The sequence below is a fragment of the Carassius auratus genome, chromosome 31, assembly GCF_003368295.1.
Source record: "Carassius auratus strain Wakin chromosome 31, ASM336829v1, whole genome shotgun sequence".
In the NCBI taxonomy this organism is placed as follows: Eukaryota; Metazoa; Chordata; class Actinopteri; order Cypriniformes; family Cyprinidae; genus Carassius; species Carassius auratus.
In genome coordinates this window covers 4,990,424-5,012,188 of record NC_039273.1, presented here as the reverse complement: position 1 = coordinate 5,012,188, position 21,765 = coordinate 4,990,424, and the positions used below count along the sequence as shown (strand labels likewise).

Below are 21,765 nucleotides of genomic sequence, written 5' to 3'. Positions count from 1 at the left end.
CATGCTAGCTAACTTTCCAACCAGTTGAGAGTTCTTCAGATTCTTTTTGTGATCTCAACGTGCCCAACTCTTAAGGTTTTGTGTGCTTGAATGTTCTCCTGCTGAGTTAAAATGTTATTTTAACACACTTTCCTAAAAGTCCTCCAGTCAAAAACCTAATCACATTTTTAATACTCATCCAGTATTAAAAATTTGGTTTTCCAGTACAACTTCTGTATCCAGATCTACAACATTGGAAAAATGTTGTAGATCTGGATACAGAAGTTGTACTGGAAAACCAAAGCACTGAGACGAATGTTATTAGATAGAAAAGAAAAAAAAAGACAAACTGAACAATAAAAAAAGTAAAACAACATTTCTTGAGATGCAGTCAAGGTTCCCACACATTTGACTCAATGAATTGGTATGACTTTTCCATGTAATTGCCATGTTTATGAGTTTCTGGATAAATATTTTAAAGAGACATTTATATTCAGACTGATTCACTACTGAAAATGGATTTGTAAACTGGTTCAATTACTTTGCTGGTTTAAATTACTTTGCTTACAAATCAGAATTCACCAATGGCTTGCAATGTTACTTTAACAAGAGCATTATTAAATTGAGGGGGAAAAAATAGAGCATATGGATTATAATTGTTTTAAGTTTTCAGGGCTAGAAAACAGAATTTTAAAATTCCCATGACTGAGGGAAACCTGTGCCAGTTTACGAATTTACTCATGCCAGCTTGAAAGAACATTGTCTAAAGGTTTGAAATTACATGTACCTGTTACTGTCGTTTTATATTTGCAACCTTTAGTGTAATGTGTAGTCATGTGAAACAGTATGTAATAGTAAGTGTTTGTCTGTGGTTTCTCTTTCCAGCGTATGCCCAAATCCAGCCGCAGGCCCTGATCAAGCAACAGCCGCAGCAGTTTGTTATTAAACCCCAAGCCCCACCCACCTCCAGAACCCAGCCCCAGTTACTGCAGACCGCCTCGGTCCAGCCCCACCAACACACAGCTTCACTTGCCATCCAGAGCTCCGCCCAGATCTCATCGGCAGCAGGGATCATTCCAGTTTTGTCTAAACCAGCACTTTACAACCAGGGATCGGCTCAAAGTCAACAGGCCACGATCTTCCATTCAACTGTAAGCCACCATGCACTTAACCAGCATGGCTCACACACAGGCCTGACCCATGCAAAAGCTCAACCGGTCCAACTGACAGCCATCAATCTTCAAATCCAACCAGCACAAAGCCAGGTAATGGACTCCCTTATTACAGCCTTATTGTAGATTAAATATAATTTATACAAATCAGAAGCAACTAACTACTTCTATACTATTTAGAGTTCAAGACTTGTTCAAGATGACAAGGAGAAGCCCACCTCTTTGGTGGTAAGAGAGATTTGTCCCCCAGTACAGATGCAGCCAACCACTACGACCCAAGGCACCGACCCCCCTGATCAATCCAAAGCTGATACTGTAAACACTACATCTCAAGCTCAAGGTACGGTGGACAAATTTTCACGTTTACAAGTATGGTTTCACAATCAAACAATGCAGTCATAAAACTGCAAGTCAATACTTAGTGATTACTAGAACACAAAGATTCCATGAAACCACAGTAATAACCACCTTATTATACCTCTTTATATACACTCTTTCTCTCTCTCTCTCTCTCTCTCTCTCTCTCTCTCTCTCACTCTCTCTCTCTCTCTCTCTCTCTCTCTCTCTCTCTCTATATATATATATATATATACACTATTTAACTTGGATCAAAATACGGTTACAACTATTCAACTAAATGCACATACAAATCTGCCTGTTATTCTGCACTTCGAATTCCCTCAATATTTTGTGTACAAGTAAGTATGCAAACCATAAAGAATAAATAAATCATTTAGTCATTAAAATACAAGGCTTTCAACACCCACATGGTGAACCAGATTTGCCTGAGGAGGAGGTAGTAGGATGGGGGTGGCGTGCAATTCCCACATAGAGCAATATGGACTAGAATTGACTCTGGGCCAGTAACGTGACTTTCTTGCCTGGCAGAAGGAACAGCCTTACTGCCCAATCAGTCAGTACCTTAACAGACAAACTGGTCTTGGACAAGGGTACTTTCCTACCATCAGATAATGCCCAATATAGCCTGCATAAAAGACACAACCGCTGCCACCAGCCAGTAAAAGATTCATTGAACCTCTACAGAGTCATGTGACCTGCCACTCGAGGCTGCTGCCATCCAGAGAAAGACTGAACCGCCTCTCTGGCAGAATGTCCAGCGCTCGTGCGTGGGAGTGGAGCACTAGAAAAGAAGCAGCGCATACTGCGTGTTGCGTGGAATCACAAGCGTGGAAGAATCTGGATACTGTCATTGATATAATCAGGCGTGTGGGAATGAGGCTAACCCCGGGTTTTGAGACGGAAGTGAGGAGCGCAACTGTGGGAAATGACTTTTTATTGCGCTTTGTCGGTAAGCTACAGTACGTCTTGGGTTTTCGTTAGTGGGCTTAAAAGAAAAACGCTACGTAACTGAAGCCAGTCTAGTGTCTTAACGTTGATTTAAACACAGCGCAGACTGAAAGGAGTAATAATACAACAGAACCTTTTTTTGGCAGAGAGAGCGAGAGAGAGATTTAGATTTAGACGCATAATGATGGTGGCATGTTTCCTCAAGTACGTTAACGTGAATATTTCGCACAAAATGAAATAATTTGCTCACTCATTTCATCCCAACCTTATTTCCATTCTTCAGTGAACTTCAGTAGGCTATGTCTTTTGACATCTTGTCCAATCAGTGACGTTATTACGTACGCTGCTGTTCCATTTGCAGGATTACTCCCGAGTCGAATTTGCCAAATCCGAAAGTCCGAACTTTGTGTAACTTACTTGGTATTGAGAAATGGTTTATGTCTTTTGACATCTTGTCCATACAGTGACGGTGGATGCCGTCATAACACTTAGTGCGCATTCCGAAATTATATATATATATATCTTTGTGTGGGGAACGAATAAAATATAAATCGTTATTAGGCTGATAATTCCCCTCAGACGTTGGTTGTTGTCAAATATCATTTGGCAGTTGAGTCGATTAAAAATGGCGCTATCGCACGCGCTGCTCTAATTGGAAGAAATTTGACGTTAAACCATTGATAACTGCGTTTGGTGCGTGTTCTTAAACCGATTATGCTTAATAAACTGACAGCGCACGTGGTCATGTAAACACGGTAAAGTTAACCCAATTTCTTGACTGAGAAAATACTATAGTAAAGTACTTGAATTCATTTGGTGTGATAATTCAGTAGTTCCTGTGCTAATAAAACAACCATACCATACTTATATAAACAAATTAATTTACCCAATACTTTACTAAGTTTTCTACAACTATAGGGTATATTTTACTACAATACACTACCTTATTTTGCTGTAGTAAAAACTAAAATATACTAGTATTTATTAGAGTTTATCAGTTCTCTATAGTTAATACTACAGTATGTTGTAGCATTCATTACCAAAGTGTGGTAAATACTTTAATATAAACACTTTACTATAGTATGGTTCAAAAACATTAGTATTTACTATAAATTTCTATAGTAGTTTTTCATGTTGGTTGTGATGGAATGGGATCATATTGTGCTGAAAAACATGATGAATCAGCTATCTTAGGCTGGTTTAAGAGATATTATTTTTCAGTTTTGGCTGAACTATTCCTTAAACGTATGTAAACCTTATAAGTGCATCGTTTGTATGTTATTTCCAGCAGCTGTAAACACTGGCGGCTGCTGATGTTTGATCTGATGATGTTGTTGTGGTTGCTTTAGTGATGAGCCGATGCTTTGTTCCTGTGCGCCAGGCTCTGTGGAGACAGCACGTGACCCCACGGGAGAACATGTGACACCGACCATGACCTCGGCAGCCTCGAGCGAGCCGCCTCCAGCAGCTGTGATGGGAAGTGTGGCACAGAACGGCGAGAACAAGCCACCTCAAGCCATAGTGAAGCCACATGTCCTTACACACGTCATCGAGGGTTTTGTCATTCAGGAGGGAGCTGAGCCATTCCCTGTGAGCTACAATAATAACACCAATACTAATACAACAACTATAACTAATTTTCGAATAGTGGACAATTTTAGAATGATTCATAATAGTACATTTAAAATAACACTATTATTATTATTAATTCAGTTTATTATAATTGTTTAATCATACAATAAATATAATAATTGTATTATTGATTAAACATTATTTTAGTTTAGTTCGAATTTATTATTATTATTATTCATAATCATTTTAATACAACACCAAAACTACCATCACAGTAATAATAATACAATTATTATTTATTATTCGTTCAGTTATTTATATAAAATGAATGAATTTTAAATAATAATACACATTTAAATTGGAAATTAATTCAATAAAAATAAAAATAATTGCTTATTTTTAATAATAACTGTTGTTGTTCTACAATTATTATTCACAATCATTTTAATACAACAACAATAACATTTATTATTATTATTATTATTCTTTCATTTAATTATTAAAATCAATACAAATTGAAACGGAAAATTAATTCAATAATTGTTATTGTTAATAATTGTTGTAGTTCTAAAATTATTATTATTATTCACAGTAATTTAATGCAACAGTCATCACCGTATTATTATTATTATTATTAATTTATTTGTTTATTAATTAATGATGTTTAATTATTTTTAATTATTCTTCATCATGTGTTTGACTATATGTTAGTGAAACACTGAACATCAGACTAAATTGTGGAAAAAATATTGTCTGTTGATCTGTTTATTCCAGCTTAACACAGCAAGTGTCCACAGTGTTGCAGTGATCAGCCTGACATCATTATGTCTGTATACTGTATTGTCAGGTGGACATAACACCGGTGCAGGCAGACAGCCCCAAGAAACCAGACACGCAGCTTCCCTCAGATCCAGAGAAAACAGCCAGCAGTAATTCCCTCAGTGCCACAAACTCAGACATGGAGGAGGCTGGACAACAAGGTAGACTTGATTCAAATGAATACTGCAAGCCATGGCTGTTTTTCTAAGATGCATGACCTTTTTAAGTGTCAGGGTAAAGCTTTGAAACATTGGAAACCTGCATTGTTATGAACAATGGAGCATCATTATGCATTAGTGATGAGGAGATAAGATATGGAATTTCCTGTTTGTGCAATCAAGATGCAGCAAAGCGTGCTTCATAATAATGCCTCACCACTCCAACGATTTCACACAAACACTGTTTCAGCTAGTCATAAATAAACTTTAAATTAATACTTCACTTAAAACTAAATATTTAATATTTTTTTAATCAGACACTAGGACTCAAGAGGAATCGGAGGAACCCAAGCTTACATGTGAGCTCTGTGGATGGGTCGATTTTGCCTACAAGTTCAAACGCTCAAAACGCTTCTGTTCCATGGTCTGTGCTAAAAGGTTAGAGATTCAGTAGCATATTAAATGGAAATATTTAGACTAATTTTGGTTTTTGCAAACAGTGATCATGTTTTTTTCTTGTGGGTGGAGCCAATCTGGTGGCAGAAAATGCAAGTTTTAAAGTAGCAATCTATGAAAGCCATGGATTTAAAGAATAGAAAAGGTCATTTTGAGTTTGTATTTTAAAACTCTGACCTTTTCCTCAAAATTCCGAGATTATAATCCACAATTCTGATAAGAAAAATCAGCTTGTCATTCTCTCTTTTCCCCTCAGGTCAGAATCATGAGTTTATCTCCCACACTTCTGGCTTTTTTCCTCCTAAGAATGGACAAACTCCCAATTGTTGAGTTAAATTGAATTATAAAGTCAGAACTAGGAGATATAAACTCGCATTTGTGTGAAAAAAGTCAGAATTAGAAGATAAAATAGGTAAATGTTAAAGGTTCAAATAGTTAGCTATTTCATGCTATTGTTTATGCTTTAAAAGTAGGGTAATCATAGCCTGTTTCATCCATCGTTTAAACATCTGCATATAGCTTCAAATGTTGTCTTTGACCACATTATGCTTTAAAAAATAGTTATATTCTGATTCTGACAACTGAAGGCACAACAATACATTCACTGTTTACCTCCACTTGTGTTTTTCTGCCACCACAATGTGCGCACAGCTGCATGTGACTTATGTCTACTACAAATTGGTCGTCTATATAGAAAGGCATGTTTAAACAAAGCTGCATGACACTTCATGGTAATTTTGGTTTACTAAAGAAGTTATAATACTCAATGACTAAAATAATATACTTATTCATTTAGCTGCCTGGTCAACTACTGTTGTTTTAAATGTGCTTTAGAAATGAACTTGAAACTTGCCTATACTAATAATAGATTTTTGTGATATAGCAATGATGTGACATTGTCTGTATGGTAATTTATAACACTTTTGAACAGATACAGTGTAAGTTGCACAAAGCGGGTTGGTCTGTTCCACCCCAACAGAACTAAAACAACCAAAAAGATAAATCAATGGAGAAGAAGGAGGTCTCGTAGTCCCAGAGGCAGGGAGGCCAAAAAGCAGGTGAACACCTACCTCAGTAGGCTACAATGTGGTAGTGTTGCATGCCATAATGTTTTTGTATAAATATATAAAGTAAATGATGCTCATATTGTCTTGTTTTAACCCCCCCCCAGCGGCTCTCTGTATCTCAGCAATCTCAGGGAGAATCTATATCCTCACCTCTCCAGTCTCAGCCTAGTCAAGGAGAGTCTAGTCCCTGTTCGGATATCTCCAGTTATGAGGAAGCAACTTCCCCGCTCTCTGCAGCCAGTTCTGGCCCAATCATTTCTCAAGGTGGGGTCACTGCTAACGATCCAGAAGAGCTTCCTCTCCTAAGTCAGCACTTCCTGCCATGTGACCCCACCAAATGGAATGTGCAAGAGGTTTTTGAGTTCATTCACTCTTTGCCAGGTAAGCTTCTATCATTTGGGGTATATATATATATATATATATATATATATATATATATATATTTTTTTTTTTTGTACTATATTCCAAGTACTGTAAAGACATTACTGTTTAGAAGTTTTCTTGAAGAAATTAATACTTTTGTTCAGCATGGATGCATTAAATGTATTAAAAGTGACAGTAAAGACTTTTCTATTGTTTTACATTATACACAATTTTTATATATATATATATATATATAAAAAATAATTCCGTTTCAAATAAATGTTGTTCTTTTGACTTTTCTTATTCATCAAAGAATCCTGAAAAAATGTGTCACGTTTTTCACAAAAATGTTAAGTGGCACTAAGAGGAAATGTTTCTTGAGCATCAAATCAGCATATTAGAATGATTTCTAAAGGATCATGTGACACTGAAGACCGGAGTAATGATGCATCACAGGAATAAATAATATTTAAAAATATCTTAAAACAGAAAACAGTTATTTTAAACTGTAATAACATTTCACAATATTGCTGTTTTCACTGAATTTAATCAAATAAATCCAGCCTTAGTGAGCAAAAGAGACTCTTTACTATTTTACCAAACCCAAACTTTAGAACAGTAGTGTATATATATATATATACAGACATGCACAAGCACTCAATGTAAAATATTAATAAATGTCATTAAATATTTCAGTATAATATAATGATGGGGGGAAAATTTTAAACAAAATTTTTAAAAAACATTTTTTTTTTTTTTTGCAACAGTAACTACATTTATTTACAATTATGTTGTCTAATAAGAACATTTTTGTGTCTTCACATTTAGGTTGCCAGGAGATTGCAGATGAGTTCCGTGCTCAGGAGATTGATGGACAGGCCATGCTGCTACTGAAGGAAGATCACCTAATGAGTGCCATGAATATTAAATTAGGACCCGCCCTCAAGATCTTTGCTCGCATAAACATGCTGAAAGATTCCAAGCCTTGAAAAGGCAGTGCGTGTGTCCTCTGATGTCACTGACCTTGACCTAGTGACCCCAGCACCCCGACTGCACTACAACATTTTTTAAATAATTAACTAAAAATTTTTATACATATTGGGGCTAAAGCCTTAAACTACACCTCTTCAAGAAAAGAACAGCTGGAACACAAATGACCCGACTACCTATGAAAAATCGCACAAATAGTGACCAAATGGAAGGCATTATAAAACAGTGATTTGGAAGATCAGTGATTTCCCAGATCACTGGACTTAACTAGTAGCATCGGTGCTCAGAAGAAATCTTTGGATAATGTATGTATAACAGTGCAGTCCAAACAGATCTAATATTATCATGAGGTTTTACAGTCCCACATCTCAGCCCAGATGTCTCTGGATTGTACATTTGTTGTTTTCAGGTATGGTTTTGTCTTATTGCACATGCCAGATGCTTTTGTACAGTCAAATATGTTTAAGTAAATTATTCTTACCTTCGTGTGTGAGTATTTGTTACGGAGTTGAATCACAACAAACTGGTGCTATTTCACTCTCACATTAACTTTAAGACTTAACAGAAGCACAGTAATAGAATATTTAACTTTAAACCTGAAAAACAATCTGTAGAAAGGGATCCAGTCTGAAAAATTCTTGTCGACAGCGCCTTATTCAATGTGTGTCCGTACAGACGCTCTGGTATTGAGATGCACATTAAATTGTATTTGTTTTGGATACTGGGAATGACACTATGTTTGGTTTTAAATGTGCCCATTTTTGTCATTGTGTGTTGCTAGAAAGGATTGTGATGATGAATTGTGTTTTTTTTTTTTTTTGTACAATGCTTTGTGAAATTCCTGTATTTATCAGATGAAATTTGTAATATAACATTTTTAATGAACGATTTACATGTCAACTTGTTTAATTTTTTGACCCTATATAACATTTTGCCCGCACAGCTTCATTTATTATAATTTTTTCATTTAAAATACCAAACAAAGCCTGAAAACAAATGTAGTTTTTTGCCCTTTAAAACCTAACTAACTTATTTTTGCGAAACATTCTGCTCTATTTTTCTTTAAATAAATGCTACCCAGTTAGAGATTTTTCACTTTTTAAACTCTGGACCAAGTGTCCAAATATTATTGTTTACTCCAATAAGACACCACTAGGCGGCACACTTGCGTTTCTAACCCAAATTAACGTCTAACATTCAACATTTAGGGCTACTTTTTAGAGTGTTTATGTATTTAACTCGACCCTTATACTATAAAAACTAAATTTATCACAGAAACCCGTCCAAATATGTCGTGTTGGGAATTCTGGACCGAAGCGTGCTTTCTAGTCTCACCGTTGCACAAAGAATCTCATTTTATAAACTTTTCCTATTACGCCCCGCCTCCTAACTCTGCGTCTCGCTTCTAATAGGTCGATTGTTCTGAAACACTCCCATCCTATTGGCTGTGTAAGATGTCTGTTTGCGTTCCTTCAAAGCAGATGAACTTCAGTGAAGCCGATTTTCACCAACGGTGCTGCCCGATAAGCGATATTGGAAACTGATCATCAAACCTGGCATGGCACCCGCAACGGTGAGAATGTTCTCTTTATAACTTATCACTTAATACGTAACGTTATATAAAAAGAGAGTAACGTAAAAAAATGCACACGAGAGGCAGAGAAAGTTTTGTTTATGAATAGTTTGAATAGTTAATGCTAATTACAGTTTTAAATAGTCAACAGTTCTGACAGCAACTGTGCTAACATTGCAACGTAGATGGAAAAAAAACAGTCCAAATATTCTATTCTATTGATTTTATTTACTTACTTATTTTTATTATTATCATTATTATTATTATTATTATTACAGCTTTTTGCTTGTTAGAGCTGCACAAATGTAAAAGGCTGTGTTTCGAAACATAGTGCACTGTCTACCTTGGCAGCATTTTTGCATCAATGGGAAAATATTGAATTTAATAGTTCATAAGTTTTGGTCATGATATAGCCTACATTAACGTTACGCGTCATAAGAACTCCAGTGAACCCAAAACAGCGGTCGAAGGCAGTAACGTTACATTAAGTTTGGATGGATAACAAAAGAAAATCAACCAAAAAGTTGACATTGGGCCATCTGTTTGTAGCTTACAAGCAGCTTGAGGATAAAATAAATTACCCTCTGACATGTCAGGTGAGCTTGGACTCAAACACTGCCTGCTTCAGTCTAGCTCCAGGGAGACATGCTGGGTAATTTAAGAAGCATTTGGGCTGATGTTGAATAGTGTAGCACCATTTAATTCAGAAAGGCATGGACACCGGTAAAAAGGAAATGCCAAATTAGTCAACCATGCAGAACACTATCAGATCATCTTCAAGTGCACAAGAAAGAAAGGTTATGATGTATAAAGATTCCTACAAATTTCCCTTTTTTTAAAACCTTTTCCTATAATGTTTCATTCTAAATCATAAGTTTTAGTATAGAGAGATATTTTCCATACTTATATATCTAGGTAATTGAAAGTACTTACTGATGCATGATATTATTTTTGGGGGGCTTTATGAAGTGAACTTGTGAAATTAGCGCGTCTATAATGTTTGGCTTTGCTTAGGAGCACGATTCAAATTAGCACTGTTTGAATGGGTAAACCGCAAACCATGAAAGCTTTCTTCATGGCCTCAGATCTAGTATGCAGGATCTATTGGCGCACAATACATCAGAAGGAACGTGACGGCTAAAGTTGCTCAACACAGATGAAAAGAAGAATTTGAATTCATGCACTGCAAACAGTAATGCAATTTATGGCAGCTCTGACGTGGAAGTCAAGCTTCCAAATTTCAGCTGGAGCACAGTAGCTGGACGTCTTCCGTCTCTGCCATATTATGTAACACTCTGAGACTCCTTCATGACGTGGAAACTTTGTCTAACCACAAAAATCACGAAATGAAGCACCATTAAAAGCAAAGTTGTGTCAGAATGTAGAAATCTAGATTGAGTTTCATAAGATTATTTGAGTTGAAGCTTGCAGCGCAGGGTCAAGCATTTATGGTGCACACTTTCTTGGTTCGATGCTTTCAAGGTTATTCATGCACAGTTACTAAGTATTTTGAAGCGAGAGTTTGGGAAGGAATTTCAGTCAGTCTCACCCTTCCAACAAGAAGCCTCTTTCTCTAGCTGTCTATCAACAGAAAAGTCGTGGAATGCTGCTTTAGCTGTGATGTGCGACACATGCTTGGACTCATGAGTAAAATGGAAAAAATGTCCTTCTTATTTCTTTTCCTGTGAACTGCACAGAAAGAGAAACAACATGGGAATGAGTGGTTTTTTTTAGATCACAGCTGTGAACAGCATTATGTTCTTGGAAAAGCCTGTTAACTCTTTGTTTACTACAGGAGGACTGGCTTAAAATAAATGGCTTTTGATGAAGCATAAATGCTAGACTGAAAATTGTGATGGGCTTAATTCAGGTTGTTGATTTAGTGCAATTACTGGTAAGTCAAAATGTATTTAATCTTTGTCTGATTTGGTAAGTCTGTTTCTTGATGCTAAGAGCACGGCAAAATATGAAAGTGAGATGCACAATATAATTTTTTTAAAGTAAAATAATTACACTACTGTTCGAAAGCTGGGGGGCAGTAGGATATTTTTTAAAAAAGAAAATAACAGTTTTATACATTAAATTGATCAAAAGTGATAATAAAGGCTTTTATAATGTTACAAAAGATTCATTTTCAAATAAATGCTGCTGTTCTTCCTATTCATCAAAAATCCTGAAAAATAAGATTGTTTTCAACTTTGTTTCTTAAGCTGCAAATCAGCATATTAGAATGATTTCTGAAGGATCATGTGACACTGAAGACTGGAGTAATGATGATAAAAATTTAAAGATTTTCAAATAAAAAACAGACGTTTTTTTTTTTAGCTTGTAATTAGATCTCACAATATTAGTTTTTGCTATATTTTTTATTAAATAATGCAGCCAGTTGGTGAATGTAAGAAGAACTTGTTTCAAAAACCGTTAAAACCCCAAACTTCTTAACAGTAGTGTGTTTCTGTGATAAATATGCCTGCAAGTGTATTTGTGTTTAATGGCAGTAGTAACTGAAAACATCTGCTTGCTGTATCCATTCTGGAAACCTTAAGCAAATGTATGTAGTTAATCTGTTTGCTCTGGGTTTGCATTGTTTATTTCATTATACCATGCACTGAATAAGCAGCACACTGTATAATCAGGACAAGCACATGGAGAATACAACAGACTAGTCATTTGGTCTGCAGATGGAAAGGAAGGGAGAAGATTTGTAGACATGGGGATTGTTGCCTGACTGCATGTTCTCCAAACAATTTATTATAAACATTATCCTTATATAGTGTAGGATTTGCCGAAAAAAGTCATTAGAATCTCTGACTGTATTTTAGTTTTATTTCGTACTTTGTCACCCACTCACTTGCACCGGTTTGTTGTCTTTTCAGGAGTCGAGGCTGAATGTGGAGGCTCTGAGTAAGCGAGATGTGCTGCTGCTCTTTAGTGTTCTTGAGGGAGAGCTGGAGGCCAGAGACTTTGTCATACAGGCACTCAAGGTTAGTCCAGTCCCGTCAATGAACAAGAATGCTTTTTTTTTAGTTCCTTTGTAAGCAGCAATCAATGGCAGTACAGGCAAATCGTGCTGCTCTTAGTTCTTAAAGGAACAGTTCACTCAAAAATGAAAGTTCTGTCATTATTTACGCAGCCACATGTCATTCCAAACCCATATGCTGTTCAATTGGTTTATGACCTGTGCACTACACATCTAGGCCTTCTCAAGCTATATGATAGTTGTGTGTGATGCACAGAAAGAAAATGGGCATCACAATATGAAACAACAAAAAAATAATTCCTGTGTCATGTACACTTTATTTAGGAGTATCTGGACTTATTTATCCATTCAAGATGTTTGGATGTTCAGCTACGTACAGCGCTGTTGTTGCATGTTTATCTATGCAGATGCAACACAAGTCATACATCGGTTTACACCGTTAGGGAGGAAACTCTCTCTGTGATTGGCAGCTTTTATGATCTTGCGGTGTGTATTTCTTGGTGTTCTTTAGAGAGTTCCCATCATCCAAATATATAAACAAACCCTGACTGTCCTGAATTCATTTTATGATGACCTCGATAGCTGAGACTGAGAGTCACATTAGTTGATGAAAACAGAATGCTAATCTGCAATCAATTAGTTTTGTTGTATTTAGTTTCATTTTCTTCAGAATACACACACAAACACACACATACACACACATATGAGCAAGTATCACAAGAATATTGCATGCCTGGAAAAGTCTATATATATATATATATGTGTGTGTGTGTGTGTGTGTGTGTGTGTGTGTGTGTGTGTGTGTGTGTGTGTGTACAATTTAAAAATGTAATTATTTTGACAAATTCTAACTATTTTAATATTAATATAATTATTTAAAACACATTTTCTGTCCATCCCTGGTTTTCATGGATTGTTTAACTGGTGAGGTTTTGTTTGTGAATGAGAAATTTGATCAATACTGATAAATCAGTACTTCAGTAATAGTTTGCTTCAGTAAAATAATTGTCTATTGACAGTAGTTCACTGTCAAACACGTTTTACTCTTTGCACAGCAGACCTTATACCCACGAGAGACATTATGGCTGTATCATTCAATGAAACCCAGATGTTTGTCTGGCTCAGAGCTCAAATGTACATGCCAGCTCATTAAAAACTAGTATATTAAACACTATGAAACTTCAGTGTATAGTTCATCTATATCAAAGCTTGGTTTAAGATATCTAAAGGCTATACATTTATAAAAACATCTTATTCTTTATAAAACTTGTCCTTACTCTAGAAATGATGCTGCTGTTAGTTCTTGGTTAGCTGTGCAACAAACATCTCACATGTTTTTGTAATAGTTGCCAATGACCTACACTTAAATAATACCAGAATGATTGATATTTGATCATACCCACTGTTAAAACTGTTGTTGTACTTCCTGTGTTTTGCTGTTTTTTATGTTACCATTCTCAACGTGAACTTCAACAGCATTCATCAGGATTTAACAAGGGTATATCGTATTTACCTCGTATTCATCAAACTCTTTTCTGCTTAACTTTTATTTTTCTCCTACTACATTCCATTTGCTGTTGCTGGGCCTCGTCCCACACCAACATTCCAAATGTTGCCAGATCCAGCAGACCAAACTGAACTCAGAATGATCAACCAAATCTATTACATCTTTTTTCTTGTCTTTTTTTTTTTTTAAGCACTTTAGAATACTATGTAAATATATAGCAATCATTCAGGACCATTATATTGGTACAGTGTGTGTATGTGTGTATATATATATATATATATATATATATATATATATATATATATATATATAGCCTGGACCATTTTATGTGAGTTTTCTGTCAATCACAATAGTTCATTCTGTGGATGAAGCTGATGTACTTATTTGGCAAATGAGGAATGACTCAAAATCAGCCAGACAGTGAGCAAGACAGCTTCCTTTTTGAGCATACCATGTGCGTCAGTGCAAATGCCAGTACTCTGGGCCCCTGATCAAGCTTTGTTTTCTTCCGAAATACACTTTGAATGTTGTTTGTTCTCTGCAAAGCCACATACAAACATGTAAAACATTATTACACACATTTCCTTTTGTCTACCATCAGCTTTTCAACTTTATAGTAGTGCCGCTGGTTCATCTGATCATGTTAGCATGCTAATAAAATTCAGCATCTGTGCTCTCAGATCATGATTTTTGTGATAAAGCTCTATGGAAGGCTGCACAGATAATATCTGCTGCATTCCTATTCTCGAAAGCATTGGACTGAGGAAAAAAAACAGTAGATTCAGGCATTAATCATTCTTTGAATCGCTTTTAAGTGACTTCTTAAGTAGATGGCATATATTTAGCCCAACTACATATGTCTTCTAAAACCCTCTGTGGGTTTTAGGGGTGATGTTCTGGCATGTTCTGTCAAACAATCTCTGTCACTCACTGCCTGCTTTGAATGAGGTCATTAAAGCATGACTTTTCTGCTTTGACTATTACACACATTACAAATTTCCTTTTCCATTAGGTCAAAAGAAAAAGGGGAAATCACCAGGAGGGTAGAAGTCACATCACAACAGCTCCTAATCTCTGTATAACTTCATCAGCCATGCTAATCGTACTTACTACAAACACGATTCATTAATTTGCTGGTGGTGCTTTCTCTGAAAAAAGAAGAGAACTAAATGGTATTGTGCTCAAATAATCATTTCAATGCTTATTTTTGGCCCTCAGCAGCTGTTGACTTTTAAACTTGAAAATATTTAATGACTAACAAAGTAAATAGACTTGGAGTTCCAGAAAGAATACCTTCCAGGTGTTCGGCTCAAAGTTTCAAGCAAGTTAACAACATAAATATATTGTCATTAAAAAGCTTCATATGATTTTTTGAGAGTATTGTCAGTGTGGTGTTTACCTTTATCCCTGGTCTCTCTAATTACTCTTTATGGTATCTTTATCTGTCAGATAGACTAACACACATATAATAGAGATTGTTTAAAGGCACCAGACTGGCTGACTTATCTTAAGTCATTAGAAAGTCATTAGGTTAATCTTCCCAAGTCCCCCATAATTGCTCAGGCTATTATCCTAAACACACACACACACACAATTGAAAGCATCATAAATATAGAATGGAAAGCAGTACAGCTGTTGTTTATTTGAGCTATTTGGAGCTTAAATTACCTTGTATTCAAGTAATTAGCTTAAATATAATTAAAGTTGTCCAACGTGTCCTGCTTTTTTTTTTTTTTTTTTTGTCTTAACAAAAAATGACCTTTATTAATTCTTACCATGATTTATAAAAGACACCTACAAAAACGCCATAGTTTAAGTACCAAAAATATTTTAGAGCAAGAGTCATTAGATTCAATAAAAATAATTTTTTTAAATTTTTAAATATTTACTGTCTTTTTTTAACAAATTAAATTAAGATCAATTTTTAATTAAGATGGGTATTTTGGCAATAACGAAATTAAGATAAAGGCTCCACTGGATTTGCTTCGCCACTAGCAGCTGACATTTAATAAAAGAATAATGACAACATTAGCCTAAATACTCTGTCCACATTATGCATTTAAGACCCAATGAATTTTTAGTTATCATTTAAAAAACCTTTACTCAGAAATTTGGCTAAGTCTACATGTTTTTGTGGAGGAAAATGATTTAATCCACTGTAGATGATGGTGCGTCATTATTCACTCATTATTCTCATTATAAACATGGTCAAAACTTTTACACACCTCAGACTTTGCTTTAGTTGCTGGTGCAACCAAAACGTAATTGTCAGAGGCAAGCCTCCGTTACACCTACTCAACATCCATTTTCGCATCTTTTTCGTGCTAATAGAAACGCATCACATGACCGCTGGTTTACCTCGCAAACCGAAGCCCGAGCCCGGCCCGAGCCCGCGTAAGATGATATAAATTTAGCCCGAACCCGTTGGGTCCCATCGGGTTCGGGCAAGGATCTTCAGCTCTACTTCATGGGAACTGAAACTGGAACTGGACATTTTGTTTTAACTACCCAGTAACAACCACCCAGAACATGCAGCAATAACCTGGCAACCCTGGGTAACTCTTTCTAGCTTTCAGTGACACTCTTTTCACTGTTCAAACAGTTCTGTTCAGTTCCTTTTCCCTGGGTTTGTTTTTTTGTCTGGGTCAAATGAGTTCTTTTAGTTGAGAGTCATTTCAGGAGGTATTAAATTACTCCAGCTGGAACTTTTTTTTTGGTGCCCCATTCACTGCGTTGACCCTACCTATACTGGAGCAATTGTTTAATCCCTTTATGGACCCCTTGCTTGACCTCTTACTTAAAACAACAAACGGGAGCTGAACACACACACATACACACACACATACAGAGCCTGGTTTATGTTGCTTTTGGCAGGGTCATGTGCTCTGTATCATCTCATTTCCTGTTTAACACAAGCTTGTACTGAATGTGTCTGTGTGAAAGAACAAAAAGTAGAGGCCTCTTTACAAAGCTTGCAGAGTTGTTTTGAATGAAAGCTACAAAAATGACCAAACTACCAAGATAACAGATTTCGAATAGCTGTTTTATATCAAAAGATTATGGAAAATTAGATTTTTTTAGACTAATTAACTGACAATTTAGCTGAAATCCATCTAAATTAATTCAATAAATACCTATCTGTCTCTGTCTCGCTACAGGCCCAGTGCAGAGATTCTTACATCTGGGAGCGATATGGCAAATACAACCTGAGCGACCCGTTCCTGGCCCTACAGAGAGACGGTGAGGTCCTCCAGAGCTCGGGCCAGACCAGGGGAGACAGAGAAAGTTCCTCCCAGAGACGAGAAGGGTTCTGTGGGGCCACGGCTCACTCGGATCCTCTGGCGGTCCTGAAGCTGGTGGTCGGACACTGTAGAAGGATGCAAGAGAAGATGCTGAAACAGCTGGCAGCTGCCGAGACCAGACACAGGAGGGTGAGTTTATACTGCATAACAGCTGAAAGCCACTGACATCGATACTAATGTGAGCATCATATCATGTAAATCGATTTATTACACTGATTGGATTGGTTTATAGGCTAATCATTATCTCAATCTTTCGCCCCTCTGTGGTGGTTTCAGGTCATTGCTGATCTGGAGGAGGAGAAGAGGAAGCATGCTGAGGACACTGCAGAAGGAGACGACGTCACTTACATCCTGGAGAAGGAGAGAGAGCGCCTCCTGCAGCAGGTACAAAGAACTGAAAATACTATATTTCAATTATATTATCTTAATTTGAGGGACTACAGGCTACAATTTATTTTGCTTTAATAATAATGAGTTGTTGCTCTATTAGAATATACATGAAAATATATATTTTTTCAATTTTGCTTTTACACATTTAATATGCAAATTATTATGTATCATATGATTAAATATGCACATGTTTGCATATTACAACAAAAGATCCCATGGAAAATGTCTAATTAACAGATCAGATTACTGAAGCCTTTGTCAAAATACAGTATTTAATAAAAAATGCTGTTTAATATAAATAGAACATAATATTAATTATATTAAATTGCCCACAAAATATAAATGAATAATATCAAAGGTTTTCTAGCATCAATAAAATGTATGAATAAAATGTTAAATTAGGAGCTCAGTCATGAAAAATTAGATATTACTTTTGAGCAAAATATCCTTTTACAAATGCAAACTAATGCTAATATGAAAGGTGATGTATTTTTTATTTTTTACATAATACCGTTGTTTTCCCTTATTTTCTTCTTGTTTTAAGCATAAATGTAACAAAATTTTGTGAGGTTTGTGCTTGAAATGACACAATATTTAATAATTCCAGACATTCTACTGTTCAAAAGTTTTTTTTTTTTCAAACATTCAAAAGTAACTCTTAAATACATGGTGTTTATTTATAAATATTTATCAAATAATGTATTGTGAAAAACTTTTCAACATTGAAATGTTTAAAATCAGCATATTAGAATGATTTCTGGAGGATCATGTGACACTGAGGACTGGAGTAATGATGTAAAAAAATCTGCTTTGCCTTCAAAGGGATCAATTACATAAAAAAATAGTAACAATTAAAAAATAAATACATTGTAATAATGTTTCAAAATATTTATGTTTGACTGAGTGCAGCTATGCTGAGTTCAGCTTTACTTTCAAAGGGATAAATTACATTTAAAAACAAATAAATAAACACATTTTTTATATTTCTAAATATTTGTTTCACTGTTTATTTATCAAATAAATGCAGCTATGCTGAGTGTAAGAGTTTTTCGTTTACAAACATTTAAAAAAAGAAATCCACAAACAACCCTAAACTTTTAAGAAGGGTTTATTTTCAGATAAATGTCTTATGTAATTTTCTTTTGTAAATTTATAAATCTGTCAGTTTATTTCCAACAACTGGTTTATTGTGTAATACTTTTTTTAGTTGGAGTTTGAGAAGGCAAAGATGTCCAGAATGGAAAGGGAGAACAAACGACTGTACGATCAGTTAGAAGAGCAGCGAGTCCAGCATAAACAGCTTATGACGGCGCTGAGACGAGAATGCAAACGCTCCAGCACACGTGCCCATAAGGAATCCCAGCGCTCCAACGAAATCAGCCATCGCCTCGATCGTGAGCGAGCGGCCAATCAGGCTCTGAGGGCGGAGCTCCAGGAAGAAAAGAAGCAGGCTATGCAAACGGAGGCGAGGCGAGAGGAGCTGCTGGCCGAGTTTGACACTGAAAGGGAACAGCTTGGGCTGAGATTAAGAAAAGAGGAAGTGCGCTCCAGAGCACTACAGGAAGAACTAGAGAAGCTGAGGAGAGAGATGAACAATGCAGAAGAGAAATCAAATAAGATGCAGACAAAAATGAACGGACACCATGTTCCTATAGAGGAAGATGGGAATTTTGAGAAGCAGGGCATGTTAACCAATGGGAGCTCTCAGACCAATCCACAAGCTCACAGCCCCACAAACATCAATCAATCCCCTGACATGCCCAGCACACAAGCTGCATACCAGGCTGGCATCAACCAGCGCTTCCATGCAGCCCGTCACAAGTTCCAGGGCACCTCTGATCAAGATTCCCAGACCCTCTCCTCCCCTCCGAATAGTCCATGTGACTTCTCGCCCTCTGCAGCCCATGTGACTCCACCAGACAACACTTCTTCTAAACAAGCGGCCCGCAGCAGCGTCACACATGCCCCGAGTCGCTTCAGCACTCAGCAGAGTCCCAGCAAACCAACATCCCCCAACAGTTCCCCTTTCGGCACAGATTACCGCACACTGGCAAATTCTGGGATGTTGTCTCCCACCATCAGGTCTCCAACTATTTCCAGAGGGAACCCACCTCCAGTCCCACCCAAAAAACCAGGCCTCGCTGACACACCGCCTTCTCCGGCCACACTCCGGGCTGCTCACTTGGCTCAAATGACGGTCGGGTGAGGACGCTGCAGCAACTCAGAGAACAGCAAAGAACCAGATCTGGTGCTGCCGTCTAGCGGCTAGCTAGCACAAATGATGAACTTGATTGTGTCAAACACTGTTGATTATTATTTGTATTTTTTTGTAAGGGACATTTCAGGTTTTTTAATGCAGTTTTAGAATATTAGAAATGTATATTTTCTCTAAGTAAATTTGCAATACTACCATCTCAGTCAGATGCATGTTGTGTGCATGAATACATTATACATTCTGTATCTTACCATGAGAAAAATCACCTGTTTATCACAGACAGTCACCAGCTTCAATAAATAGTTTTATATATTGTCATTCAAACAAATATATATGAACACTACCATTAAATAGTTTGGGATTTTTTTAATAATTTACTACTTTTATTAAGCAAGGCTGCATTAAACCGATCAAAAGTTACAGTCAAGACATTTTTTTAAAACTTATATGATTATTTTACAATAAATGCTGTTCTTCTGAACTGTTTTCAACATTGATAATAATAAGAAATATTTTTTGAGCAGCAAATCAGCATATTAGAATGATTTCTGAAAATCATATGACACTGAAGACTGGAGTAATGATGCTGAAAATTCAGCTTTACCATCACAGGAATAAATTACATATTAGAATGATTTCAAATAGAAATAGTGCACATCACATGATTGTGTATCTGATCATTTTATCCTTCCGTGTCATCTAGTTTATACACTGAACTATAATATTTAACAGATTGCATGAGCAAACAACCCTTTGATTTCTCACATAGCAGTTTGTTTTGTATATCTAAATAAAGGTACTTGATATTTAGCCTAATATTTGTGTCGCTCAGATTCCGAAAGTTACAGTTGTGTTTATCACATTATAATGTTGTTTTTGTTTATCTTTTTTTTTATTTTGTGATCTGAAATAAATGTTATTTTTATAACCATTATAATTTTTTGTACCCATGGCCTAAACTAATTCTTGTAGCTATGGGCTAGACTAGAGCAAAAGATTTTACATTTCCATATTTGTATCGCATAAATCCAGCCAGCAGAGGGCACAGTATCACGTATTCTCAGCCATTCATCTTTGGAAAAGAATACTAGTGCACTAGTTTACTGCATATAATACTGCTATATATTTTGTGTTTGTTTTTTGTTTTGTTTTTACAATATTTAGTGAAATAACGTTATTTTGAGATTTAATCCAATTTTGTTGTTGATGTTAAAAGAAAATATATAAAAAATCACAGATGATATTTATTTGTCACACTTGAAATGGATGGTTGAGTGGGTTGAGTGCTATTTCTGCTGACTACACTGGTTTATCAGATGTCCTGTGTGTCAGGGGATGGTCACCCCCTCTGGTGGATGCTGCTAATTAACATTCCTGTTTGGGACAGTAAGTCGAGGTTGCAAGGCCGACAGGGACGCATGCCTGGCCTAGTGAAATCTGTCTCCCACTCACTGCTATAATCACCAGCTCCTCTAGATCAGGGGAGGAGAGGGCACTGACCTCTCAGTACAGAAAGGACATCACTAATTATTGGTGCACATCCTGAGTCCCAGTGGGTTAAGTATTCTTGTCACACAGAGACAACAAAAAAGGATGCGCTCCACTTTATGAGCTCCAATAGTAGTTAGTTTTGACATTTAATCATATTTAGTGGTGGTTGCTAAGGCAAGCATCACTGCTATTACTTAATATTTGAAATATAGCACAGAACTTGTGATACCTGAAATAGTGCAGCTTGCAGAGGAAGAGGAAGTGATTAGACGTGTAATTGCTACAAACACACACGCATACACACACACACACACAAAATATATAGCAATCAGTTCCTTGCCTGCATATTTGAGTGTCTGTTTCCAAGACTTAAAATTTATATATTTAGATTATTTTAACATGAGTAAATTAATGGCATGCAAA

At 36.2% G+C, this 21,765-nt stretch overlaps 2 protein-coding genes across 6 annotated transcripts in view; both read left to right on the top strand.

The window, feature by feature from the left end:
• Positions 1–8,784, top strand: part of LOC113050291 (polyhomeotic-like protein 2) — a 29,454-nt gene extending 20,670 nt beyond the window's left edge. For all 4 annotated transcript variants that reach the window (XM_026213108.1, XM_026213107.1, XM_026213106.1 and 1 more), the window contains exons 8-15: positions 865–1,244; positions 1,332–1,491; positions 3,841–4,049; positions 4,879–5,011; positions 5,326–5,446; positions 6,396–6,522; positions 6,636–6,912; positions 7,723–8,784. In XM_026213108.1, coding sequence (XP_026068893.1) covers positions 865–1,244; positions 1,332–1,491; positions 3,841–4,049; positions 4,879–5,011; positions 5,326–5,446; positions 6,396–6,522; positions 6,636–6,912; positions 7,723–7,883 — 1,568 coding nt within the window. In that variant the 3' untranslated portion in view covers positions 7,884–8,784. The remainder of the gene's footprint in view (positions 1–864; positions 1,245–1,331; positions 1,492–3,840; positions 4,050–4,878; positions 5,012–5,325; positions 5,447–6,395; positions 6,523–6,635; positions 6,913–7,722) is intronic.
• Positions 8,785–8,902: 118 nt separating this feature from the next.
• Positions 8,903–20,310, top strand: LOC113050294 (CTTNBP2 N-terminal-like protein). 2 transcript variants are annotated; one of them, XM_026213111.1, is made up of 5 exons: positions 8,903–9,457; positions 12,334–12,441; positions 17,103–17,375; positions 17,523–17,630; positions 18,844–20,310. In XM_026213111.1, exons 1-5 carry the CDS (start codon positions 9,443–9,445, stop codon positions 19,840–19,842), a joined length of 1,503 nt encoding a protein of 500 aa, XP_026068896.1. In that variant the 5' UTR covers positions 8,903–9,442; the 3' UTR covers positions 19,843–20,310. The 2 variants fall into 2 exon arrangements, with proteins under 2 accessions (XP_026068896.1, XP_026068895.1); XM_026213110.1 differs by lacking the exon at positions 8,903–9,457 and adding an exon at positions 9,993–11,351.
• The last annotated feature ends 1,455 nt before the right edge of the window (positions 20,311–21,765 follow it).